Consider the following 25883-nt stretch of genomic DNA (forward strand, 5'->3'; position numbering starts at 1 on the left):
AGGAGAAACCAGTATATGATAGTAAGTGGTGTTGACAGGGATTTGAAGTGGAGCTGGAGGGAGTTGAGGTGAAAATGATTAAAATACATTCCGTAAAATTCTTTAAAAATTAATAAAGTTATTAAAAAGTTAAATTCACAAAAGAAATTGTGCATACGTTTTCAACAAAATTGGTTGGTACGTTTCTTGCCCCCCCCAAAAAACAAAACAAAACAAAAAGGACAGAGTCTTCCTAGGTAGTCAATCCTCCTGTCCGGGGCTGCCAGCCTTCCCCTTCCCCCTCTTTCCACTCGGGTACTGGGAATACCTTCTCTGGAGTCAGCCTGGAGAGCTCAAGGGCGTCCATTGGTGTTTACCGGTAGATGCTGCCACCTGGAGGTCATTTTCTGCCACTGCAACGCTCCTGTTTTAGGCTCATCAGTCGGATTTTCTTCAGGGTTCCAGGGCCTCTAAGAGGAGGCACTTGTACTTCTACGATTCCCACAATAACTAGTTCTAATCCCAGTCCTTTCCCCAGTTGACTCCAGTCACCTCTCCTTGATACGTGCTGGCTCATCAGTTCCCTCGGAAAGTTATGACCTTTAGGAAACTCCGGCCCTTGAACCCTCTGTCCCTGCTCCTCGCGTCGGGACACCCCTTTACCTTCACCCTTTGTCTGCTTAGAGCCCAAGGTATCATTAACACCCTAAACCCTCATATCTCTGTTTTCCGGTGCCCTGGGCGGCTCACTGTGACCCAGTTTATGAGTGTGTCTAGAGAGTCACTAACAGGTGGGTCCACTCGAATCCATGACCACCAACCCAAGCCAGGGCTTCCCAGTATTCCCTACATACTCAGCTTCTCTTTCACCTGCTTCAAACCCCAGGGCCACACCTCACCGGCATGGTCTCTCCTCCTGTCCTCACAGAAAAGATCAACATCACCAACTAGGGGCGTTCACCCTTCCCTGTATCCCCTACCCCAATTCCGCATTTACAATGAGGAAATTCCTCTACTGCTGCCTTCTTAGCCTGGTCCCCTCTCTCCTGCTCCTTCCGCTGATACTCCCTACCCCGCTCCAGAACCGACCTCCCCTTTCCTGCTCAGGAGCCTCCTGGATCCACTGACCCTTGTCTTTCTCACACTCTCCACCCCACTGTCTTCATTCATCCATCCATTCATTCGCTTTCTGATATCTCATGTTCCAGCTTCCTATGGAATTATAATCCACATAGAGATCTGAATGCAAACCTCATGTGGTGTTTGCGAATGACTACACATGGTAACAAGCACACCCTCCACATCCCGGCCAAGAAGCCCACCTTAGTTACCGTTCTTACTGCTGTGATAAGCTATGGGGCAGAAGGAACGTAATGGACGGCTTTCTTGGCTCTCAGTTTGGTGGCTCCCTGTCCTCCATCATGGTGGGGAAGGCCTGGCAGTAAAAGTGTGAGACAGCTTGTCACATGGCATGCCTGATCAGGGGCAGAGTGAAATGAACTCTGCCCAGCCAGGGACCCTAGCCTATGTGACCAGACCACTTCAATAATGCTTCTAGACAACCCTTCACAAATAGCGCACGCGCTTGTCTCTTCTGTCAAGATGAGACTCAATATTAACCATCACACAACTGAGCAATACTTGTGCCCCAGAAGGTCTTCTCTTCTGCTCACTATAGCTTAAAATAAATTCCCTTTACACACCACAGTGTAAAGTGTTTACTATACCACGGGTGGTGTGCAGCGAGCACAACTGTCTCTGCCCTGTGGTTTCTGAGACATCTCCAGGAAGGTTCAAAGGCTCAGGCTCCAATTCCCTTCTTCACCTGTTAGTGTGTCTGACTGGTGGTGCTCAGACCTGAGTTGGAGCCCCCGACCACAGTATAAGCAGCTTCTTACTGTGACGTTTCAGGCTTTGTTGCATGGTGATAGTCTTTGTCTTAGGGTCTTACTGCTGTGAAAGAGACACCATGACCAAGGCAACTCTTATAAAGGACAACATTTAATTAAGGCTGGCTTACAGGTTCAGAGGTTCAGTCCATTATCATAGTGGGAAGCGTGGCAGTGCACAGGGAGACATGGTGCAGGGGGAGCCGAGAGTTCTACGTCTTGATCCAAAGGCAGCAGAAGACTACTGTAATCCGCACTGAGTGGAGCTTACACATAGGAGCCCTCAAACCCACCCCCACAGTGACGCACTTCCTCCAACAAGACCACACCTAATAGTGCTGCTCCCCGGGGGCCAAGCATCACACACATAGGTGTATGGAGCCCATAGGTAACCACCAGTCTCTGAGGGCGGCCATCTTTTTGTGACTCAGGAATTACCCAAGATGGATTCTCATGGGGCTGACCTCCAGCTCACTACTTACCCTGATCTTACCCTCACTACTTGAACTCTGATCCTCCTGGGCTGAGATTAGCCACCACACCTAGCTCAGCTTCAGCTCTAGATGGAGGAGTTGTTAGCTTACAGAAAATTCTGCTAGGCTCCTCCCAGGGACCTAGCAACAACTTGTGTTCACCTGCTGCCCACCAAGTGCAGGTGGACTGCTTGTCACCCCAGTGCGTGTGCTTCCCTCTCCCCCCCTCCCTGCTGGTGTTCCTGGCTGGCCTTTCTGTCATTCTCTGTCCCCCACCCCCACCCTCATGGCTCTGCAGCTCTGACCCTAAGAAGGGTCTCCAGGTCCTCTCCTCCATTCCCCCAAATATAATCTCCCTTATACCAGCTCTGTCACATGGTGTGATTTCTCAGGGGGACACCTTAGCATGGGCTCTCCAGATACTCTTTTACCCCTGCCCACCGCCACATTTTATTTCATAAAAGGGGTGTCCAGGTCATTTTGGAAGAAAATTGAAGCAGATGGTGAGACTGTGTCACTCCAGCGCCGCAGCCCCTGCTGGGTCTCGTGTTCCTGTGCTGCCGTAGTTTAGTCTACAGTATCTGAGAACTTTCTTCCTTTCTCATTGCGACAGCCGCTGTTATTTCTGTCCAGGTGCACCCACCCCGTGCTCGACTCCACCTGCAATCATTTCTGTTTCCATCCAGGTCAGTCTGTCAGCTTTAGAAGGACAGCTTCCCGGGTCACCAGATAACTAAGTGGATAAGAGTTCAGGAACCTATGTAAGAGATGTGTAATGGTTTGTATATACTCAGCCTAGGAAGTGGTGCTATTAGGAGGTGTGACCCTGTTGGAGCAGGTGTGTCACTGTGGGCATGGGCTTTAAGACCCTCATCCTAGCTGCCTGGAAGCCAGTATTCTGCTAGCAGCCCTCAGATGAAGATGGAGAACTCTCAGCTCCTCCTGCACCATGCCTGCCTGGATACTGCCATTCTCCCGCCTTGATGATAATGGACTGAACCTCTGAACCTGTAAGCCAACCCCAATTAAATGTTGTCCTTTATAAGAGTTGCCTTGGGGCTGGAGAGACGGCTCAGTGGTTAAGAGCACTGACTGCTCTTCCAGAGGTCCTGAGTTCAGTTCCCAGCAACTACATGGTGGCTCACAATCATCTGTAATGGGATCCGATGCCCTCTTCCGGTATGTCTGAAGACATCAACAGTGTACTCATATAAATAAAATAAATCTTAAAAAAATAATAATTAAAAAAGTTACCTTGGTCATGGTGTCTGTTCATTGCAGTAAAACCCTAAGACAGGATCAATGAAGAAAACCAGCTTCACAGAGTCGTCCTCTGACCTCCACACTGTGGTACATGTGTGCTTTCACACACACATACACACACACACACACACACACACACACTAAATACAATAAATACATACTTTAAAAAGAAGGCTCTGGAATTCTTAGTTGGTTTTTTCATTTTACTGATTATTGCTTTATCACTGTTTGCTTCTAATGGTGATTTCTGTCAATCAGCTGAGTCTTGTTGCCATTCCCATTTCAGACCCGAGGAGGCGCGCCTGAGCTGCCTGGAGAAAAGCAGTCCAGGCTCCCTGGGTGGCAGTCATGAACATCAGGGACTCTGGAGCTTTGGGGAGTCAGATCCTTCCTGGTTCTAACTGCATCGGGTTTCGGGCGCCATCTAGTGGATAGTTTCTTATTGTTTTTGTGGCTCGTTGGCCAACATTTGGCTTAGCCATGGTATCCAGGGCCAGGTGTTCCAGAGGGTCCTGAGACCTTCAGGCCAAGGTCCCTTAAGGTCCTGTTCCACAGTGGCTCGGTGGGAGGGACCCTAGAGATGAGCATCTGTGCAGTTTTGCCAACGTGGAAATCTGCTGCTAGGAGAGCAACAAAGACCAGCTGCCAATCATCCCCCGGAAGTGCTACAGCTGTCTCTGTAGCTCCCACGACTCAGAGGCCTGGGTGGAAGCTGCCTTAACCTTAGTCTAGATACAAAGTTCTGAGGCTGGCTTCTGTGACCTAGAGTTAACGGTGGCTTGGGAGACCCCTGTGTCCTCTATAATTTAGTCTGTCCTCCCTGTTTTCTCATGCTGCCAGCCACTGGGCTTTACAACTCTTGTGCCCAGGACCACCTGTCCTCTCTACCCCATTAACCCAAAGATAACCACTCTCTCGGCAAGCATCCTTTCTTCCTGTTCTTCCCTGCCCTCCGTGTAGCACCTATAAATTTCACTTTATAAATTTTGAGTTGCCCAGCTCAGTCAAGCCTGATTCATTTCCCATACCCCCAGGATATGTCCACCCACCTGACCGATCAATAAATTCCTCTTGAATTTTCAGACCAAAGACCTTCACCCTGGCAGCGTCCTGGACCTAGGAACTTGCTGAATGTGATTATCATAGGTCTTGGCTGCCCAGGTAGTGAATGCAGGCCAAGTGTGTGTGTGTGTGTGTGTGTGTGTGTGTGTGTGTACACAAGTGTGCATACACCATGTGCCCTGGTTCCCCTCACCCCCAGACCATAAACCCCCAGAGGATCCATGGATTTCCCTTTGTCTTGATAATTTCTCACTCCAGACCTGCCTGGCTTGCTCTCCACTTTGAAATGGCCCTAGAGCCAGCCACAGGCTCCAGGGAGCCAGATCTGGCAAGGCCCACACAACTTCACACTTCAAGGTTAGCAGACAGATGTCTGGTGGAGTACCTGGTGTTAATGTAAGACCAGAGTCTCAACACAGGACTTTCCAGACCCTTCAATGTGTGGTGAGCATCATGATCCTTCACAACCAGGCCAAGGGCTCTCACTCCAAACTCAAGGGACTGGAGGCCACAGGGGCTGGGAACTGCCAACCAGTTGCAACTCACATGGTCCACAAGGCTTATGGGAACCAGCTTAAGCAGAGGTAACTATCAGTCATGAAAAGTAAAATATGCACCCCTCCGCCTGCTGATTTGATCACTGGCAGGAAAACTGACACAGGTCTATTGATTTCATTACTAGGTACCACCTACAGGGAGATTCTTGCAAAGCACACAATGCTGTCTGTCACCTGTGTGGGAATGACGACACTCTCCTTAGATGGAATATTTGCCAGGGGTATAAGCCTGGCCACACCCTGGTACCCAACCACACACTCCCAATGTCCTCACTCCCCTCCTGCTTGCACAGCATCCAACTGACCACTCAGCCTCAGTTGGGGCACATCCTACTGAATGGGCCAGTGGGTGCCGGTCTTACTCTTTCATCCCCTCCCTCCCCGCCTCTGCTCTGTGCTTTAAGTCCTTGCTGGTGAGCAAGGTGAGATCCAGGGCCCTAACTTGCTGTGCAACTGTCAGAAAGCCCGTTTCCTCTTCTGTGGGATGGGGCTGTCAAGCTGGATCAAGGGCTGGAGCTCTGAACTGCTGTGTAAATACAGAAAGAACAGGACACTCCCAACTGCCATTAAAAGACACTTCTGAGAAGACATCAGACCAGGACCTGGATTTTTTTTATTAGACTAGGAAATATAATTTATTTCATAAAAATTAATCTCATTACAAGAGGAATGCTAAAGGTTATTTACAAGTTGTTTACAGAATGAGCGGGCAGGGCTGGGACCATCCCCAGCATATCAGAACCCACAGACACACAGCCATGTTCACTCCCAGGCATCCATGCTCCCACCCACCTGACCTCTGAGAGTGAGAGGAAGGTGCTGACTCAGATGCCTGGGATCCTCAAGGTGGGGACCAGAGAGCCCTGGAAGATCCAGGGATGAGGAGGGCCCCTGTCAGGAGGTGTCTGGCTGGAGCTCAGAAGCCTGGGCCCCATTGAGAAAGGGCTGGAGAGGCACATAGGAGATACACCGACTGTGACTCGGGGACAGCAAACAGGCATGTCCACCTCCAGTGGCAGGCCTGGGCACAGAGGTCATGTCCACATGTGGGGACAGGTGTGTGCGTTCTGGGAGGGGTGCCCTGATGTGCCCAAGTTGTAAAGCACAAGCATGCACGCACACAGGTGCAACACGCAACACACACACACACACACACACACACACACACACACACACACACACACTCATACACCCAAGATGACACAGAAATACCCTGCAGGACCCGGCAACACCAAGCTGGCCAGGAATGGGAAGGGGAGGTCCATCTCATTGGAGGCAGGAGTGGAAACCCAACCCAACAGCCCTGCCTGGCTCAGCCCAGAGTTGGCTGGGCTGTTGCTATCAAACTGTCTGGTTCAAGCCTCACCCCAGGCTCCAGCTCCAGCCTCCGTGCCCCAGATGCTGAGCACCTTCTAAGAGCTGGACTGTAAACTGGGACTCGCTCACTAAGGGCCCAACCAGGCAGGTTTCTGAGGATGGGCAAAGGGGAGAGCATGCAGACCACAATCAGCTTGTCTCGACTCGACTCCCAGACAAGTGTGGGAACCCGAGGGGCCTCACGGAGCATCCCAGGATAAAAGGACACTTAAGTCCAGAGAAAGCAGTTATATGCCTGAAGTCACACAGCACAGCTACAACTCGGCTTCCAGGCTTCCCCCTTCTATGTGCGGGCTAACAGGGACCAGAAGAGTATGCCCACAGGGATGAGCATCTTTGGCAGGAGAAGCTGAAGGCTACTCTATGAGGTACTGTTCACCTAGATGCCAGGGACACCTTGCTCTCAGTCTCAGAGCTCCACTTCAGGAGCCACTGCAGAAAAACCAGGGCATACATGCTTGCTGGGTCTGTGGTCATGAACCTGCCTCCCCATAGAGGTCCCAACTTTCAAAGCTCACGACCTGGCCAGGCTGGTCTCAATGGCAGTTCAGGGAAGTGAGTATCTTTCAATAGGATCTCTATGTCTACAGTGGCGTCCTGGTCTCTGTCACTGTCTGTAGGCTGAAGGGACACGTATTCATCCCTTCCCCTGGTGGCCCTGTAGAACATCCCAGAATGGGTTGTGGCCAAGAATGGGTACAACTGTCTACTTAGAAAAGTTACCTTCATATCTCCTGACTCCAGAAGGAAGATCAGTGGGTAAACTGAGGGCTAGAGGACATGGGTGCAGACTGGCTAGTGCTAGCCTAAACCCAAAGCCACCCAACCTGGGAGAGAACCATCCCTGGAGTAGCCACTCCCTCTCAGTAAGAGCTTTGGCCATCATGAGACCAGGAACCACCAAAGTAAAACAGACCTGAACAGTCTCCTGGATGACAGCTGGTCTGGGCCTCCATCAGAAACCATCAGAGGAGGCCACAGGAGGGCATCTGCTGGGGGCTCTGGAGAGTGGGAGGACCGCCAAGCCTCTGCTTCTGCTTGTGAGTTTAGAACTCAGTGCCATAGCGAAAACTCTGTCTCGGCTCCCTGTGCAGCTGGGGAAACTGAGGCCTTGCCATAGCAAAGCATTCCCCTGTGCAGTCTCTTACCGACCACACCCATGTACGCACACACTCATGCACACATGTGCCACGGGTGCACTTGCCTATGGTCCCAAACACAAGCATAGCCACTCTTAGCCACAGTCAAGGATAAAAGTTTTCTTTTTTTTTCTTTTCTTATTTTTGCTTGTTTGTTTGTTTTTTCTTAAAAAGGACCTATCCAAGTATCTGGATAATAAATCATTTGCGTTCCCTAAGAAACTGGGTCTTTCTTTGCCCTTACTGTTTTTGCGCTTTCATTGCCTGACCTCCGAGGCGTGTTCTCTCTCTCTCTCTCTCTCTCTCTCTCTCTCTCTCTCTCTCTCTCTTCTGCTTGTGGACAGGAGAAAGCAGTTTGCCTGAACTCGACCTTTCAAAGAGGACCAGGGACAGGAGAGCAGTCCCTAGCCGAGGACATGTGAACACAGAATTGAAACCTGTGGGTCCCCAAAGTCACAGGGCTGAGGGTGGTGTGTTGTGGGGGAGGAAAGCCTCTGGCCTTCAGCTGCCCCAGAGGCCTCAGCCCACCCAAGAGTGAGCTGGGAAAACGGTGGGGCAGAGAGTCCCGGCCTCCCGGCAGTAGAGCACAGAGACTTTCTAAGGCTGGTGGTGGTCTGAGGGTTGTAGCGGGGAGGGGGGGTGAGGGACCATTCCAGCTGTGAGCCAGGGATGATGGAGGCTGGACACCCCCATGGAGAGGCTGCCAGGCCTCCTTGCACCGTCTCCTACTGGTCCCCACAGGCCTGTGGTCACAGGCACTCAGCAATCGCCATCAGTAGCCATGGCTACCAGCATCTCACTCTTGCCCATCTCCTCCAAGGCACTGGCCAGGCTGTTGAGGTCCCCGTCATCCTGCTGCCGGGCTTCCCAGAGGTCCAAGATTACGCCCGTGGGACTAGCTTTGGTGGCAAAGTAGTTCAGGTACCTGTCGGAGGGAAACAGAAATGTTGGCGCCCCTGAGGTGACCAGCCTGTGAATTGGGAAGACCCAGGTGGTGGAAAGACTGTGGGCTCCAGAGTCCCACAGTATTCAACGGAATCCTGTATTCTCCAGTTGTAGGCTTTGCAGCCCTAGGCAAGTCGGTACGCTCATCCTTCTTTTGATCTCCTACTAGCAGGGTTTAGAGGTGGGGCTCCAAGCAAGCCCATGTATCCAAGCAAGCCCATGTATCCTGAGCGTCTGCCTTCATCAACAGTCAAACTCATAGAGGGACTCAGAATCTGCATGAGGGCTGGCAGGATGGTTCTTTGGGTTAACGTGTAGACTTGAGTTCAAATCCCTGCAGTCAACATGAAAACCCTACGCCTATAATCCCACCGTTCCTTGAGCACTCCGCTTCGGGGAGATGGGGAGCAGAGACAGGGGAATCCCTGCAAGCTTCTGGGCTAGCTAGCCTGACACACAGGCCAGAAGAACAAAGAGACAGGAAGTTATCTCCTGATCTTCACACATGCTCCATGCAGCGAGTGCTGCATATACACACATGCTAAATACATGCGTGTGCAACATCTAAATACATTGTTGGCCAGGGCTAGGCCTGTGGAAGGTGGGGCGCCGTGGGATGAGACTGGGGTGTGTCTTGCCCTGGGCTCTTCCAGTCTATGTCTAGGTGACTGCTCCATCACAGCCTCCTGCCACAGTGGTCAGCTCAGGTTTAATGCACAGCAGTGGGCAGGGACAGAAGCCCCTGAAGCTGTGGGCCAAGATCCATCTTGGTTCCTGTAAACTGCTGGATACAACTCCACGGAGAGGAGGGGTTGATTCTCACATCTCCTCACACAGCTGACGAAGCCCAAGCTCACCCAAAGCATCCTCTCCTCTTCTTCATCACCACCACCATCAACAAAAGACGCCGGGACCCTGAGAGACCTTCCAAGCATGCATGCCATGTTCTTCTCTGGCACTCACTTTCACTCTGGGCCTGATCCTGCTGCCTGGGCTTCTCTGAGGGTCGGAGCAAAGTGTCTGGCCATCTTTGTAAGCTCTTTCCATTTATAGTAATTAGATGTCTTTTTAAAAATTAATTGTGTGTGTGTGTGTGTGTGTGTGTGTGTGTGTAGCTCAGAGGACAATCTCACGCATCATCCTTAGAAATACTACCCACCGTATTTGGGACAAGGTTTCTCATCATTCAACTAGAGTAGCTGGCTAGCAAATCCCAGGGAGCTTCCTGACTGTCTCCCCAGTGCTGGGATTATCACTGAGTGTCAGCATGCACGCGGGCTCTGGGGACGGGACTCGGTCCTCATGCAAGCCCTCCACTGACTAAGCCATCTTCTATACCTGCTTCTATTAGGTGATCACTTAACACTGCTCCCGAGTGTATCTGGCTTTCAGCGCTGGTGGTGACCACGTCCACCTGGTGTCAGCGCTGGGTCTATCCCTGGCTTTCTCACACCGTACAAGAGCTGAGTTTAAGAGACTGGTGGCAGTCACTTAAAGCCCACCTGGCTCGCAGGCCAGCTCTCTGAGAGGGACACGGTGAGGAAGGATATGAAGGGAGACAGCCATCCCAGACTTGGTGCCCTGGAAGCCAGCTGTGGATCTGTCACAGATGGAAGGGAAGCCAAGCTGGGAGCTAGCCTGTGCCAGACCTTGAAGATGAGGGGTTATAGGGGTGACCGAAGCTTGGGGTACTCACCGGTCCATGGAGAGCTTCTGCGCCAACAGCCGCCAGTCGTTGCCCCGTGAGTTGGGGGCGTCGAGGCTGTTGCATATCTTCTGGCGGATGGACAGTGGTATCTTGAAGGCATAGGGTCCCAGCTGGGTGGTGGCAGCACTGCCAGGGGCAGAGCAGAGAGCATCCAGGGAGCCAGCAGGCGTCTGGAAGGGCGGGGACAAGAGTGAGATAACCTCAGCCCTACACAGCTCACCCAGTCTGCCTGCCTGGGTAGGGGCTTAAGGGCTGAAGCTGTAGCTTAATTGGTAGAGTGCTTGTCCAGTACCCATGATGCACTGGGCTCTATGCTCATCCTCGTCTCCTCTGGGTTCTCTCTAGCTGCCCACTTCTCAGTGTCCCATCAGTCAGGTGTGATCTTGCTCGGGATCAACCTTGGACACATGCTGACTCAGCCTCGGGATACAGAAGTCACAGGAGTCACCACCTCACAACCGTGGCCTAGCCCATGAAGATCAGCTTTGATCTGCGTGGGGAACAGTCTAGAGCACACAGGCGACCTGCCTAGGGCAGAGTTGTCTCGGAACCTGTGGGGAGTGTTTTATTACAACGGTCAGCTTAGGGGGCTGGGCATTCTCTACGGCTTTGTTTGGATTTAGTGGTTGGCAGCCACAGGTTACCTTGACCAGGTTAAATCCAGCCTTGCCTGGTGGCCATGTATAATACTGATACTCCCCTCGCTGACCTTTTGTTTTTTGAGACAGGGTGTCATGTAGCCCAGGCTGTCTCAAATTTACAATGTAGCCGAGGACAACCTTGAACTTCTGATATGATTCTCCTGCCTCTACACCCCAAGTACTGGGGTTACGAGTATGTAGCATCACCCCTGGTTTTATTTGGTGGTGGAGACAAAGGCACCATACACGCTACGCTACCAAGTGAGCTATGGCTCCAGCCCTCGAGACTCTCATCTTCCACATGAGGGCCATTATAACTGTCTCCCATGGGCGTGATACCTCACTACAGTAATATATGTCATGTGAATAGTAATCAGTAGGTGACTGTTGGTCACTCTAGGTGACCTGTTGTGATTCGGGAGATGCTGGGGAGTGAGGTGCTGTGTGTCAGAGCCTCAGCCCCCCGGGGTATCGCTGACCCTCACCTCGGCCAGCGTTGTGTGCAACTGGAAAATCTGGCCTTCGCCTTCCACCTGCCGAACGCAGACCTTACAGGTGAACTCAGTGGAGGCCAGGCTATGCCTCTCCAGGGTGAAAGTGCAGTGCAGGGCTTTCTGGCTGCCGTTCCAGACATGGTAGAAGGGAATCTCCTGCAGGAAAGGTGGTCAGGGTTACAGGTCAGACTGGGCACTTGCGCGAAGTGGGTGGGGCCCAGCCTTAGAGAGGGCTGGGCTCTGGGGGCAGCTGAAGTCTCTCTATGAAATAGAGTAGGGAAAGCTGGGTAGCTAAATGGCGTTGATGTCTTGGTTGTGGGAGAGAGTGGAGAAGCGGGCCTGTGTGGGAGGGGGCAGACAGAAGTTTGAATGTGCATAAATACAGAAGCTGGCAAACGTTGGGCCTCAGTGGTGTCATACGCTACAAGACAGAGCAGAGGGACTTGAGTGCCAGCGACCAGCAGATCACTCTGCAGGCTTGCATTTGTTCCGACGGGTGTGGCGCCAGACCAACAACTTGCAGTATAAAGGGGCTGAAGGGGAGTGTGGCAGTGATGGGGGAGGTGCAAAAGGGGACAATGGTGTGGCTGTTCATGGCTGAGAATTTAAGCTTGGGCCTGAAGATGGCTGGGAACATGGAGAATGGTAAAGTGGGGAGATAGGACAGGGACAAGAGACCTGGGAGACAGGGCTTCACTACAAAGGATGGAGTAGTGGTTTCCCCTGCATCCCCTCCCCAGGCCCAGTGCTCACCTGGTACTTGGCCAGTAGTTTGCTCCTCCAGTGGGCATGGGGGATGTCATGGAGGGAGAGGCGTAGGTTGTGGTAACTGTCCTTAAAGAGCAAAGGCTTGGGCTCCTCCACCAAGTAGCCACCCAGAGTCCTCTCCAGCTCCAGGACCTCCTGTGGGTGGGGCGGAGGGAGAGAGAGACCTGTCACCCTTGGCCTAAGGCTCTTTTATATTTCAAGTTGCTGGTTTGGGGCCAGACCTGTCTGATCTAGTTAAGAAGGTGTTTCAGATGAATGGCTGGGCAGATACACCAGTGGATGAATGGAAAATGTGTGGGTAGGTGGATGGATAGATGATAGGTAGATAGACAGACGACAGACAGACAGACAGACAGACAGATAGATAGATAGACAGACTGACGAATGGCATAGATTAAGTGGACAGACAGATGAACAGGTGGATGGATGGGTGGGATTTATGAATGGATTTACAGGTAGCTGGATAGATAGATGAACTGATGGGCTGGCTAAGTAGATGAGCAGATAATAAACTGTATGGATGATACCTGGGTGGACAGGGGGATAGGCAGATACACAAAGAGAACATATGTGTGGGAACACGAGCTTGGAAGGAGACTTAGATACGTGTATAGATGGGTTAGCTAGGATACTGACAGAGGTCTGCTGGAAGGATAGGGGAACACGAAGATGATGGATGGATGATGGTTAGATGGATAGGTGGACAGATGATGGATGGGTGGATGGATTGATAGATGGGTGGATGATGGTTGAATGGATGGGTGGATGGATGACAGATAGCTGACAGGTGAATGGGTAGATGATGGACAGATGGATGGATGGATGGATGGATGGATGGATGATGGTGTTGCGGACTTGGTTTGTTGCTTGTATGTTAATTGGGTTCCTGAAATTACACAGGAATTTGCGCATCTACATGCAGGATGCTGAGGGTCCGCCCCCCCCCCCAGTTGGGTTTGATTGGTAAATAAAGTTACCGGCCGCATTGTGCAGTGAGACAGAGGCGGCACTTTTAGGATTAGACACGGGAAAGAGAGGAGGCAGAACCACCATACTGGGGAAGCAGAAGGATCAGGCGTGAGAAGTACAAGACAGAGAGACAGCCAACATGTGAGAGTCGGGGACCATGGCCCAGGGGGCTATAGGTCTGGGCTGGGGAGGCCAAGATGGGATATAGGTTTTAGAAAGTAGTAATTCAGGAATATCAGAGGGGAAAGTGGGTTAGCCGCTGGGAGGTTTGGAAGTGCCCAACCATTGAGCTACTTAAGGCACATTAAATATAAGGCTATGTGTGTCTTTCATGTGAGAATCCAGAACACTGGGGTGAGTTCCTCACTACCCACCAGAGAAATGAATTCAGATTAGCCAACTACCGTAACATGGATGATGGATGGTTGGATCATTGGATGGATGTGTGGGAAAACATAAACCGATAGATACACAAATGACAGGTATATGAATAGAAGAGTATTTGAAGGAAAGACATGAGTGAAGAGATAGATAAAAGCTAGATGAACACACAGGCTGTTTACTGCACAGGTGTATTATGTATTACCATAATGAAAAGGTAGAGGGTGGGTGGACGGGACTTAGAATAGACGGGGCTTGAACAAGTAAAGAACACAATCGGGCCAGAGTGTGCCAACTCTCCTGTTGATATTCACACCACTCTCTGGCTAACATGGAACACCGGCCAACACCAGAGCCACGAGATCCGGCTGGAAGAAATTCCCAGCAGTGCCCACTCCCCCCCCCCCTCCTTTGGAGGCCTCCTGGAATGTCAGGTTAGTACGGTCCCCACAGGGGATGTCCTTCTCCCACAGGGCCTTTTCATCTGGGTTGCATCAGTCCCCAGCATGCAGCCTGAGAAAGCCACATGAGACTCAAGAGACATAGTGACTAGGAGAGACCATTTCTCAGAGACTGAGGAGACACTGGTCCACCAGAAAGAACTCTGAGGCTTCTCAGAGGGCTGCAGGAAGGGTGGAGGAGAGAGCCAACCCTGTATTCTCCATATCACACCAGGATGAGACCAGGGACCTGGGACTGAGACAGGGTTGGGGAAGGAAGGGGCAGTGGCTCTGAGGCATGTATGACAGACAGGTGGTGCCTTCATTGGGCTCCACATCAGCCAGTATTAGCACCCCCCCCATCTCTGCCCATCCTCTCCCCTGCCTCTCCCTCACTTCTGGTCTCCACTGCCCTTTCTTTTGTGTTTGCTAGAAGCCCTGGCTTTCCTAGCTCATCCCACCAGTTCCTGGTCTGTCCATCCTACTGACCAACCACAAGGTCTAGTCTCATCTCCTGGTCACTGCCACTACCTGCTATCTAGGGCTAACTCACAGTTTCACAACTGGCCTCTGCCTCATGTTCACCAATGCTGTTACACACACACACACACACCCCACAGCTGTGGGGAATTCTACAGAGTACTTGTGAACAGGTGTCTGTCATATCTGGGTCTCTTACCACCGGACAGCATCCTAATTGCTAGGCATGACCTGGATTTGCTAGTAAGCTGCCCACCTCTCCAGCCCCCGCCCCTCTCTCTCTCACAGGATTACACACAAACACACGCACCCTACACTGCTCACAATGCTGAGTCGCACACCCATCTTGGCAGAAAGTCGTTCTGCTGGTCTGGAATGCCCTTCCTCTTCTCTGCCCAGAGTGACAACTCGCCACACAGAGCTTAGGTCTGAGGTCCATTCTCTTTCGGACTTCTCAAAGACTTGCCCTGCTTGTCTCCTACCTCCTGTCCAGAGCTAGAAGTTATGGCCTCCATCCCTGTCTGAGAGTCCGGTGTCCTGACGTTTGATGCAGAAGAGTGATGACTGACTGAGGCAGGTGCCAGACAGAAGCCCAGCAGGGACCATGCATCCGGGGAGGGTTCTAACAACTGTCTGCTGTGCTGATGGCTGCCGAGCTCTGACACGCCCCTACCTTCAGTGCTACAGGTGTGTCCTCCAGACAGTAGACCCTGAGGCTATACTCCAGGGAGGTGCAGAGGGCTGGGGCGAAGATGGCCAGCTGGAGCCGCTTGATGGCCGAGCGGGAGTAGGACTCGCCCGTGAACACGTAGGTACCCAGCTGGTCCAGCAGGATGTGGCAGGACTTAGCCTCCAGCTGGCAGTAGCAAGGGGTGTTCAGGGTCTCCTCATCCAAGGTCACCACCTCCTGCAGGGGACGAAGAGGATGTTGTCATCTGGGCTGGGATCAATCCATTGCTGGGCAGTTCTGAGAGTCAGTCACCACACCGGGCACCTCACCTCCCAGTGACCCTGATGGGCCTGGGTCTTGAGCTGAAAGATCCAGTCTCCCGCGATGACTTCAGCACAGTGGGGCACAGTGAGGACGACAGGGCGGCACAGGAGGAGGCCTGTGGGCCCGCAGGTCACTGAGGGGCTCAATACTGTCTGGGAACCTTCCGAAAGTGGGCTGAGAGAGAGGTAGAGACAGAGGCAAGAAGCACTCATTCATGAGGGATCTGACTCTTGTGGAACCCCCAAGTCCACCCAGGGCCCGTGCCAAGGCAAGTCTCTGCCCTTTGCGGGCTGCAACCTGACCTCACAGGGATGGGAAGGAAGATATGGCATAAGCCGAATAAAGAAAGTTCTAGGTTTTTGCTGTCACAGCAAAACAGTCTCGGCCAAAGCTTTGCACAGCCTCAAGGTCTGAGGCTTTATATAGAACACTGTCTTTTTCTTTCCTTTCTTTAAAACAAAACAACAGAACAAAACAAAACTATTTGAGGCTGGGCTTAGTGGTGCATGCCGTGAATCCCAGCACTTGGGGAGGCAGAGACAGGCGGATGTCTGAGTTCAAGGGCGGCCTGCTCTACAGAGTGAGTTCCAGGACAGCCAGGACTAAAGTGAGACACCCATCTTGAAAATTCAATAATAAAACTACTTGGTGTGTGTCTGAGTGTCTGGTGTGTGTGTGTGTCAATTACTTCCTTCACCTTCTACGCCCATATTCAAACTGAGGTGGTCAGTTTTTCTCTGCAGCCGTGATCTTTGCTGTCAACTGGGTGTGAGGTCACCGAGGGGACGCATCCCTGACATGCTTGTCTGTGAGGATGTTCCCAGAGAGGTTTAAGTAGGAGGGAAGACCCGATCTGTATGTGGGCAGCATAACATGTGGGCTGGGGACCCAGACTGAGCGACAAAGAAAGGGAAGGCGAGGGGAGCCTAGGACACCAGTGCTCATCCCTCTCTGCTTCTCACCTATGGATGCTTCACTTTCCTGTGACCGCAGGTAGAGGGCATCTCACCATGGCGAGTCCAAACAACCCCCACCTCCTTAAGTTCTTAGCATGCTTTTGCTACAGCAATCAGGACATACGCAATCCGGTTGTTTATAAATCCCCTTTACATAGGAAAGGTTTGCTGTTGCTACGTTTTACCCCTCAGGACATGCTTTCTCTGGGGGACCCTGGGCATTAGGACCAAGATCTAAGTGGCAAACGGAAGCGTGCGTGCCCAGTGTGAGCAGGGCAGGAGGGGGCGCTGGCTGGCCAGGTCTACTCACAGGGTGCTTTCGGCCTTGTTGATATGTAGATACAAGTCATAGAACTTGCCCTGGGGGATGGCTCCATTTGGTACCAACAGGCTGACCCCTAGGGAGAAAGGAAGGTCGTCAGGAAGGGGGAAGGGGGTAGCAGAGATGAGAAGGATGGGATAGGCTCTGGCTCCACCTTAGGGAAGGGAAAGACTCTAGGGGGTGTCTGGGGGAGAAGCACCCAGGCCACTTGGCCTGATGTGCCCAGAAATACAGGGGCCTCCAACATTTCTGGGGGAAGGGAGAGGGTGTCAGAAGCCTAAAGTGCTAGCTTCATGCTGGCTCAGGACAGGACTCTGAAAAGCTGCCAGCTGCCACTTTCACAAGCTTGAGATGGACATCCTGGCCCTGCTGTTCTTTAAAACCAGGACTGCTCTGTGGGACTCAAGATGAGAACCATTCTCCCAACCTAAACAGAAGTGAGACCCTGCCAAGTGGCTGACCCAAGACTTCCTGGCCTAGAGAGGTCCAGGAGTCCTGATCTCAGGTCTTCTACCAGACTGTTCTATGTATAATCTGCCCCAAGCTTTAACTTCCCATCTGAGCAATGGAACCGGAGGCCCACCTGTGCCGGGAATGCTCAGCCTCCCTCCCAGGCAACCAAAGGTGCCGCTGACGCTGCTGCCGGGGTCTCGAGGTAGGCCCAGGAGATGGTGGGAACCAAGGCTGGCACTGTGCAGGTGCAGGAATTGGGTGTCCCGGGAGAAATCGCCCGGGTATGTGCCGGGCGGTAGGACACCCAGCAGGTCGGCTCCATCAGCAAGGCCAGACCCAGAGCCGAGGGTGCTGGAGTTATAGACCTTGATCTTGAGGCTGGGCAGGGGATCCAGCAGGGGCGAATTAGTCATGGGGATCTTGTCAGCAGAGTCCTGCAGGGCATACACAGGCCCGCGGTAGATGCCAGCACTGGCCGTCAGGTCCGGCGGGGCGGACGGGTGCAGGAGCTGCGGGTTGCCTGCAGGGGTGGACGTGACGGTCAGAACCACCGTTCCCACTCCTCACCACATTGGCTCTGCCCACTCTGTTCCCTTCAGGCCTCTGCCCCACCCACACGTCTAGCCACAGAAGGCTCAACTGCCACGTGCTGCAGGAAACTCGGGCAAATGGGGAAGTGCCCCAGCTCTGGTGACAGCTGCAATGCTCTGGGGTCCCCCAGCCATTACTGCCACAGCAGGCTTCTCCAGGTCCTTACTGGGCCTTGCAGTCTTGAAGTTGACTGGGTGGAAACCACCAGTGAGGGCCGCGGAGGAGTCAGTGATGTCTGTGTCGAAGTCCCGGCAGTTTCTCCGGTACACGATCACTCCCACGGCCATGAGAACCGCTACCACCACAAAGATGGCCACCACGAGGCCTGCATACAGCGCCACGTCTCCCGAGGGTTCCAGGGCTGTGGATGCAGTAGGGTTAGGTGAGGGGCAGGCCCTTTGGGGTAGCAAGGAAAAATCTAGATTCTAGGCTCCACCTGCCAAGGCAGATTGGTGATCTCAGGCAAGTCTCACAACCCTCGAACCCATCTCTTCCTTAGTAAGTTGTCACGAAGTCCATACCCTGTTGCCCACATTCCCGGTACAGTACGGAAGGTAACAGAACCAGTAGGTCTGATTCACAAGCTCAGAGGGGTGTGAGGCTTGGAAACCTGAGGGCACACGATTCTACCTACACGACAAAGCTTTGCTTCAAGCCTACAACTTCCGTGTAACCAAATGCCCTGGCTCCCTGAAACCATCTTAGGCAGTCTCTTCGCTATGCATCTGACGGCAGGTGCAGCGGGGGCGTGGGGAGGAGCGAGGTGAGAGGCAGAGCAATGGATGGAGAGGTGGTGAACAGATGCCGGAAAGAAAGATGAGACCCGGGGAGGCCACAGCGCAGCAATACCGTCTTCCTCCAGCAGGGGGCTGCGGCTGCAAATAACTATGAGCTGCCAGGCAGGAGGACTGTGTGGGGTCCACAGCTCATTCTAGAAGGATGGAAATATCCTGTCCCCTTCATTCTAGGTATGCTCAAGTAGATCTGTGTGGCTACTGAAGACTAAGATGTGACCTGTACAACTGAGGAGCTGTGTTTCCTAATGAACTTAGTTTCAATTATGTGAAATACGAATTTTAAAAGCCACCCGGGGTCAGTGACTAGCACACCCGCCAGCTCAGGCACAGCAAGACGGAGGCCACCCACCCGACAGCTGCTCTTTGACCTAACTTCTTTTACGGGAGCGCTAAGAAGCACCGGTGCTTCATTAAAAACAAGGAACTCTGGGAGAGGTAGCCTGAGTCCAGCCTGGCCTTCCGCACCCTTGGGTGAGCCCACACCCACGCCTCGTAGCACGGAAGCCCACGGCTTCCTACTCTGGGAACCTGTCTCTCTATCTCATCTCAACAATCTCACTAGGGCACCTCCGACCCAGCATCCTGGCAACCCGGGAGGTGCTACCGACTCTTCCTCAGGGCTGGGCTCCCACTTCTCCACAGGCTCCCGTTCCAGCAGGAACAGGCTCTTCCCTAAGCTTGACTCTACACTCTATGGCCACATTCACACTGGGGGCCGCTTGCTTGGTGATTTATAGTCTTTAAATCAGCCCCGGGCCTGGCCTCTCAGGGAGCTGAAGACTTCCCTGAAGATTTTGTGATTCCAGAATGATCTGGAAATTGTTCTTTAATTACCACAGGCTGGTCTGAAGGAGAGGCTGTGTTGGCCTGATATTGCTGCCACAGGGGTAAGGGTCCTTGGGGTGGGAGGGGAGTCCTTTGGGAGCTAACTCGGGGCAGCAGCACTCAGACCAGAGTTAAGTTGGGAGGTGTGCCCCAACTGCTAGGGACAGTGTGGGGCATAGCACTGTCTCTCAGCATGTCCCAGGGAAAAGGGACAAAGATTAAGACTACTTGCTTTGGCCACAAAAATATCTGGGTTCAAGTCCTGGCTGTGCTACTCCCTGGTTGGTTTCTTGGACAGGTTTCTTCCTCCTCTGAGACTCAGCTTCCTGTTCTGTAACAGGAGTGTAAGGGGGAGTCCGGGGCCTTTCTGCCATCCAAGAGTCTCATTGTCTCTCTGTGACAGAAATGTGGCAACATGCATGATGTGCAGGGATCCTACGGAGTTGTACCGGTAGGAAACTACATCAACTCTCTCTGCCTTGGACCCCACGCCCATGGAAAGCCAGCCAAGGAGAGCCAGGAATCCCCAAAGAAAGAAGAGAGGCATGAAATGGGACTTACGGTGGCTTTTAGGGTCGTTTAGAATTCTCTGATCTGTCAAGGGAAATAAAGGGAAAGACGATGACCCAGGTGACAGAGAAAGGGTGGCCGAGCAGGTGATGGGGGCGTGGCATGGATGAGATGCAGGGCGGGCGTGGGGGCCGGACAGAGGCCCTATGGCTGCTCTGCTCAGGGTGAGCACAGTGGCCCCAGGCTGGGCCAGGGCAGAGGGGCCTGCCACCCGACTCCAGAGCACTCACTCAGCACGCACAGCCCATCGGTGCAGTTCTTGGAGTCAAGTAGCGTCCCGCTGCAATCGCGGCCTCCGTTCTGGGGTGGCGGTGCCATGCACTCACGGCTACGCCAGTGCGCACACTCTGTGCTGCAGGCTGACCACTTGCTCCACTCGGTCCACGCTCCATCCACTGCAGGAGCACAGCACAGGCACGGACACGCAGTTACGCATTCAAGCGGGAACACGGAAACAATAAACATGCATGCACGCACTACGTACGCACGCACCCACCCACGCCCGCCAATCATATCCACACAGCCACAGGCTGGGGCCAGTTAGATGCTTTCAGTAGAGGAAAGATATTCAAGGTTACTGGCACAAAGAGAGACCTGTTCGAGAAAACAGTTACTTGGTCACGCATACAACCAGAACACAGGCATAGAAGGGCAGAACCCAAAACCAGGGCAAGACAGTCAGGGACGAGGCTGCTGAGGGGATGAGGGTCTGTAGCCAACGGGCATTTCCACAGAGACACGCAGGGAGCTCTCTGGGACCCCAGCAGCTCCTATGCCAGGCTCAGCCCTGTCAGCTGCAGTTCACTGCCTCTGATCCCAGCTCTCAAGCAGCCTGGGACAGAATCAGAAACTAGAGATCACAGAGTACCCCGAGGACCTGGGCTCTGTACACTTTGCTACTGGGAGAAGGTACCGTGCCAACTCTATACATATCCCGTAAGCAGAAGAGCGTGAGTGGCCTTGTGGTTCTTACCTGGGCACACGGTAGTGCAAGCTGTCTTCTGGAAGGCCTGCCCCTCACAGAAGGCGCCTCCATTGAGTGGGGCTGGGTTGGTGCAGGTCCGCGTGCGCTTCTGCCAGCCTCGGCCGCAGCGATTAGAGCAGGGTGACCACTCTGCCCAGCTGGACCAGCCTCCATTCACTGTAGGGATGGGCCATCACATGATTACCGTGGACCTGGCTGCCTCCAGGTTATCTTCAGCCCGTCACCCACCTTTACTAACCCAGACACTCTGGTGGGGACCATTCACCTGTGGGGCTGGACACTGAGATACCACTGTTGGCAGTTGAGAATGCCTAGGAAGCCACTGTCATCTTGGCCTATAGTGCAGTGATGCAGTGAACTGGCACCTAACCAGGGTCACCCAGTGTGTGACAGGGTACTTGGTAGAGGGTAGTACCTAACCAGGGCCACCCTGTGTGTGATGGGGTACCTGGGATTTGACCTGGGACTAAATCTGAGGAGAGGACTCCTGACTAAATTTTATCTGCCTCCACTGTGGTTTTCCCCTCTGTCCTTGGGCCCAGAGAAACAGCAGCATGCAGGCCGGGATAGCATCTTTACCTCCACGGGGACAAATGACTTGGCTGTCTGGGGCTGTGACTCTGCCTTGGGGCTAACTCAGGAGAATTGGGTCTTTTTTTAAAGAGAGGGCTAGCCGGGCAGTGGTGACGCACACCTTTAATCCCAGTACTTAGGAAGCAGAGGCAGGCGGATTTCTGAGTTCGAGGCCAGCCTGGTCTACAGAGTGAGTTCCAGGACAGCCAGGGCTACACAGAGAAACCCTGTCTCGAAAAAAAAAAAAAAAAGAAGAAGAAGAAGAAGAAGAGAGGGCTAAGGGGTCCTGAGAAGTAGGCAGTGCTCCTGGCTGGCCACCTCTTTCTAGATTGCCTCTCCATACAGTGTAGGGGGCCTCCTGGAGGGGATGGGGATGGGGATGGGGAGGTGTGTTGCTTCAGGCCTCCCTACAGAACCCAAGAGCTCCCACCAGGGGGCATCCAGGATAACCGCAGCACATGCCAGCAAACACCCATCCGTACCATAGACGATGACAGTGGCCGTGGTGCTCCGGCGCTTGGCCACAATATTCTTGGCCACGCAGGTGTAGTTGGCCGTGTCTGAGAGGCGGGCCTGGCGGATGATGAGGTTGTGATCAATGGTGAGCAGGAAGTTAGTGTCCTGAGCGGGGTCGATGACATCTTCATTCTTGAGCCATTCCACCTGTGGAGGGGGTCAGTGAGCACTCACTGTCTGCCAACTGACACTGGGGATGGGCCTCCTGCAGAGGGATGGAGGGGTCCCGCCTGTGTCCACGCCTATGATTAGGTTCACGCCTGGCAGCAACAGGTATCAGCTCCGCCGAGGGGAGCATCATTTACCAGCTGAGGATCTTAGGAGAGCCAGGGCCTCAGCTTTACCAACTGTAAGATGGAACCTGAACAGCACCCACCCCACGGGGCTCTGATGAATGTGACCTGCTGGGCTCAGAGAGATACCCAGCAAGCATAGGCTGCTAGTGTCTGGCCCTCCCTACGTTCCTAAGAGCAGCAGGACCCTGGGTCCAGTCCTTAGCTCTGCTACCCACCCGCATTCATAACCTAGGTGGCTACCCCAGTCCCTCTCATCTCTAAATGGTGGCCGTGCTCACACTGCAGGGCTGCTGAGGAGATCAAAGCCCAACAGGTGGCAACCGCCACTCAGGTGCCCACCTTACCCACTGTCTAGAGGGCACAAGCAGAAGAGACCAGGTGACCAAGTTTAAAGGCCCGCAGCTGAGCTCTGAATGAGAGGCCTGTCCTTTGGTACAAGGCTACATGTTCCCCTGAACGCCTAGACCAGTGCAGGGTGGGGGGAGGGGAAGGAAAGGAAGGTGGTCTCCAGCTGATGGAGTGGATGACGCCTGGACACACCCACTGAAATCCAGTGGTATCTATGGTTTCTTGGATCTATGTCAATTAGGGGAGTCAGAGACCAAGACCCTTCCCGTGAGGTTGTACCTACGGAGGGATGGGCGGGGTCTGGTGTGAATGGGGTTCAGAAGGACAGGCAGGACCACAGTAAGTCCGTGGCGGCCGGTAAATACCCTACCTGGCTGGCCACGCCCCCTCCTCACCTCAGCCACAGGCACTCCCTCGGGTGGGCGGCACTGCAGAAGGACCTCATGATCCAAGGGTACCTCCTTGGCCAGAGGCTCCTGGTCAAAATTCTTGCGCAAATCTGAGGAGAAGAGTTCCAAGAATATCAAGGGATGGCGGATGTAAGCATGAAATGCCCACTGTGGCCACTAGGGGGCAGGGCACACCTAAGGAACTGTTTACAGGGATCCCTTCACCTACAGAAACAGGGTCCCCCTCCCTGACCCTGGGACCTCTCCTGGAATCGTCCAGCTTCCTTTCAGAGGTGACAAGGGCTGCTGGAAACCCCGGGAGCCTGAGGAGGCTTGGCCCCTGGGTCTAGGAGGCCATGTTGTCTGGCATACCGTGGGGAGGGCATTTCTCTGACCTCAGTGGGGAAGTGGGGTGGGATAATCAGGGAGGCATACAGGCAATGCGGATGTAGGCTCGGCGACTCTTGGTGGTTCCTGAAGAGCTCCAGGCCACGCACTGGCACCAGTAGTCCTCGAGCCCGAAGAGCTCCTCCACTTGCTGCCGGGACACCTCGATCTGCACCTCTCGCACCCGCAAGCCTGGCCAGGAGAGGATAGGCCTTTAGTGACGAGGGAAGAAACCGCCCCCCTTCTACCCGAGCCAAGAGTCCCACTGGCTTCCATCTGCGTGATCTACGGCCATTCCCCGGGGCAAAAACCAAAGCCTGCCTTTTAGGCCTTTAAACCCATTCACTACCCAAGTCCTCCACACAGACGCCAGACCTCCTCAAGTAGCCACGGGCCACTGTACACTGTCTCCTGTCTGGAACTCTTCTGCCCCCTCTATGCCCAGGGTGCTTCCAGTTACCAGCAGGATGACTACCTGCTAGTCCAGGCAGGTGGGGCAAGTAGGACTGTCTCATCCTTGTCACCGCTGTCCTCACATGCATGGGCTGTGGGAACCACTGTCACTATACACAGTTAATGGGGACAACAGCCCCAGATCCCAGGGGCAAACTGTTTCTTACTTGGACTAAAACTCATGGCTGGCCCTCACTGGGAGAAGGGACTCACAGGCCAAAGAAGAGGCCAGAACAATCCATAAAGAATACAGAAGTGTTTGACAGGGCCCAGAGGGTCCTAGTTCTCTGCCTGGCTGGCACTGTGCATGTGCCATCTTATGGCCTCCCCACTGGGACCTCTTGCTAACAGAAGGAAGGACGTGGGGGCCCAGAGAGGTTGTATGACTGCCTCACCGTCACACAGCCAGAGTGATAAAGCCAGGATGGTGGATTAGGTTGTTCTCTTCTGGTTTAGTTAAGAGAGGGTCTTACTGTGTCCTGGGGATGACGGGCCAGTATCAACACTGACTAGTTCGGTCGGGCTTGCTTTTTTTACTTCTAATTTTTTTATTTATCAGACTGTAGATGAGAATGGAGTTTCAAGTCTTTTTTTATTTCAGAACCCCCAGCACCAAGCTCACACCTGCGGCCGAGCTGGTTCTGAGCTGGCTGGGGTGTGGCTTCCCGTCTATCTAGGTGGGCCTGAAATCGGGGCTTTTCAAGGCAAAGCAGAAAATGAAGGACAGAAAAGGGGGGAGGGGTCATAAGAAAGCAGGAGAGACTCAAAAGTGTATGTGTGTGTGTGTGTGTGTGCATTTGTGTATGTGTGCACGCGTGTGCCACAACACATCTGGAAGCCAGAGGACACTTTTCTGGAGTCAGTTCTACTTTGTGGGGCCAGAGACTGAACTCAGGTTGTACGACAGGTACTTTAACCCACAGAGCCATCTTGACACTCCACTTTATGCCACATAAGGGACTGAACCCAGGGCCGTGTGAATACTGCCAAGCACTCTGCCGCTGACCTGCAGCCCCAGAGACTCTCTTACTTTATTTTGAGACAGGGTCCCAAAAGAAATTTGAACCTGTCATCCTCCTGCCTCAGCCTCCCGAGCAGCTGAGACCATAACTGTATACCACAAGGCCCAAAACCAAAACTCATCATTGATAGAATGCTGCAGAAATTGCAGGGTTTGAAACATTTTAAATGTTATGGCTTTGGTTTTTTGTTTTTCTTTTCTTTTTTTCTTTTTTCCTTTTTTTTTTTTAAAGGTAGGAGGGATTATCTGATTCAGAATCTGAGCAAATTCAAAGTCCAAAACAATTCTGAAATCTGAAATCCTCCTGGTCCCAAGTGTATTGACAAGGGCCACGTGTGAATCTTTGCTCTTATACCAAGAACAACTCTGTCAAGGAAACACACCATGAATGTAACTGGGAAACGGTATGGTCTTCCCCTAAAGGAAAGCTATGGAAAGACACCGCCTCCGGTGTTGTCTTGTCTGGTGCACAACTGCAAGACTGACCAACTGTGTGGGAGAGTGGGAGAGCCCCTACTGGGGCTTGTAGCCAACACCTGGGGGACCCAGGGTACCCTGAGGCCCAGGGGGCATCGTGGCTCTGTGGCATCCTCACCTGTGGCCTCATCCAGGCTCTCCTGTGTGATGTGGTCGTTCTGGCTGACCCACTCGCCGTTACACTTGAAGTAGATCTGCGTGGCGGGGAAGGCTCGGCAGCGTAGTTCCACGGGCTTGTTCTTTACGATGTAGGCGTCCTGTGGCTCCAGCAGGAAGTAAGGCAGCTGCTCTGCGGGTGCTGATGGGTAGGAGTCTGGGAGCACCTGGCCAGCAGAGTCAACACCTGTGGAGGGACAGTGCCATGA

The 25883-nt window shown here is 53.2% G+C and overlaps 1 protein-coding gene across 2 annotated transcripts in view; it reads right to left on the minus strand.

The window, feature by feature from the left end:
• Window positions 1-5813: 5813 nt before the first annotated feature.
• Window positions 5814-25883, minus strand: part of Unc5b (unc-5 netrin receptor B) — a 68351-nt gene continuing 48281 nt past the window's right edge. The window contains exons 2-17 of one of the 2 annotated variants that reach the window (XM_028776810.1): window positions 25637-25861; window positions 23616-23759; window positions 23187-23290; window positions 22114-22294; window positions 21047-21214; window positions 20304-20468; window positions 20065-20097; window positions 18048-18242; window positions 17421-17810; window positions 16826-16913; window positions 15565-15733; window positions 15239-15472; window positions 12281-12430; window positions 11519-11683; window positions 10381-10562; window positions 5814-8664 (exon numbers count right to left, since the gene is read on the minus strand). In XM_028776810.1, coding sequence (XP_028632643.1) covers window positions 8499-8664; window positions 10381-10562; window positions 11519-11683; window positions 12281-12430; window positions 15239-15472; window positions 15565-15733; window positions 16826-16913; window positions 17421-17810; window positions 18048-18242; window positions 20065-20097; window positions 20304-20468; window positions 21047-21214; window positions 22114-22294; window positions 23187-23290; window positions 23616-23759; window positions 25637-25861 — 2759 coding nt within the window. In that variant the 3' untranslated portion in view covers window positions 5814-8498. The remainder of the gene's footprint in view (window positions 8665-10380; window positions 10563-11518; window positions 11684-12280; window positions 12431-15238; window positions 15473-15564; window positions 15734-16825; window positions 16914-17420; window positions 17811-18047; window positions 18243-20064; window positions 20098-20303; window positions 20469-21046; window positions 21215-22113; window positions 22295-23186; window positions 23291-23615; window positions 23760-25636; window positions 25862-25883) is intronic. The other variant, XM_028776811.1, reaches the window with a different exon arrangement.

Source organism: Grammomys surdaster, unplaced genomic scaffold (assembly GCF_004785775.1).
Source record: "Grammomys surdaster isolate TR1022 unplaced genomic scaffold, NIH_TR_1.0 273, whole genome shotgun sequence".
Taxonomy (NCBI): Eukaryota; Metazoa; Chordata; class Mammalia; order Rodentia; family Muridae; genus Grammomys; species Grammomys surdaster.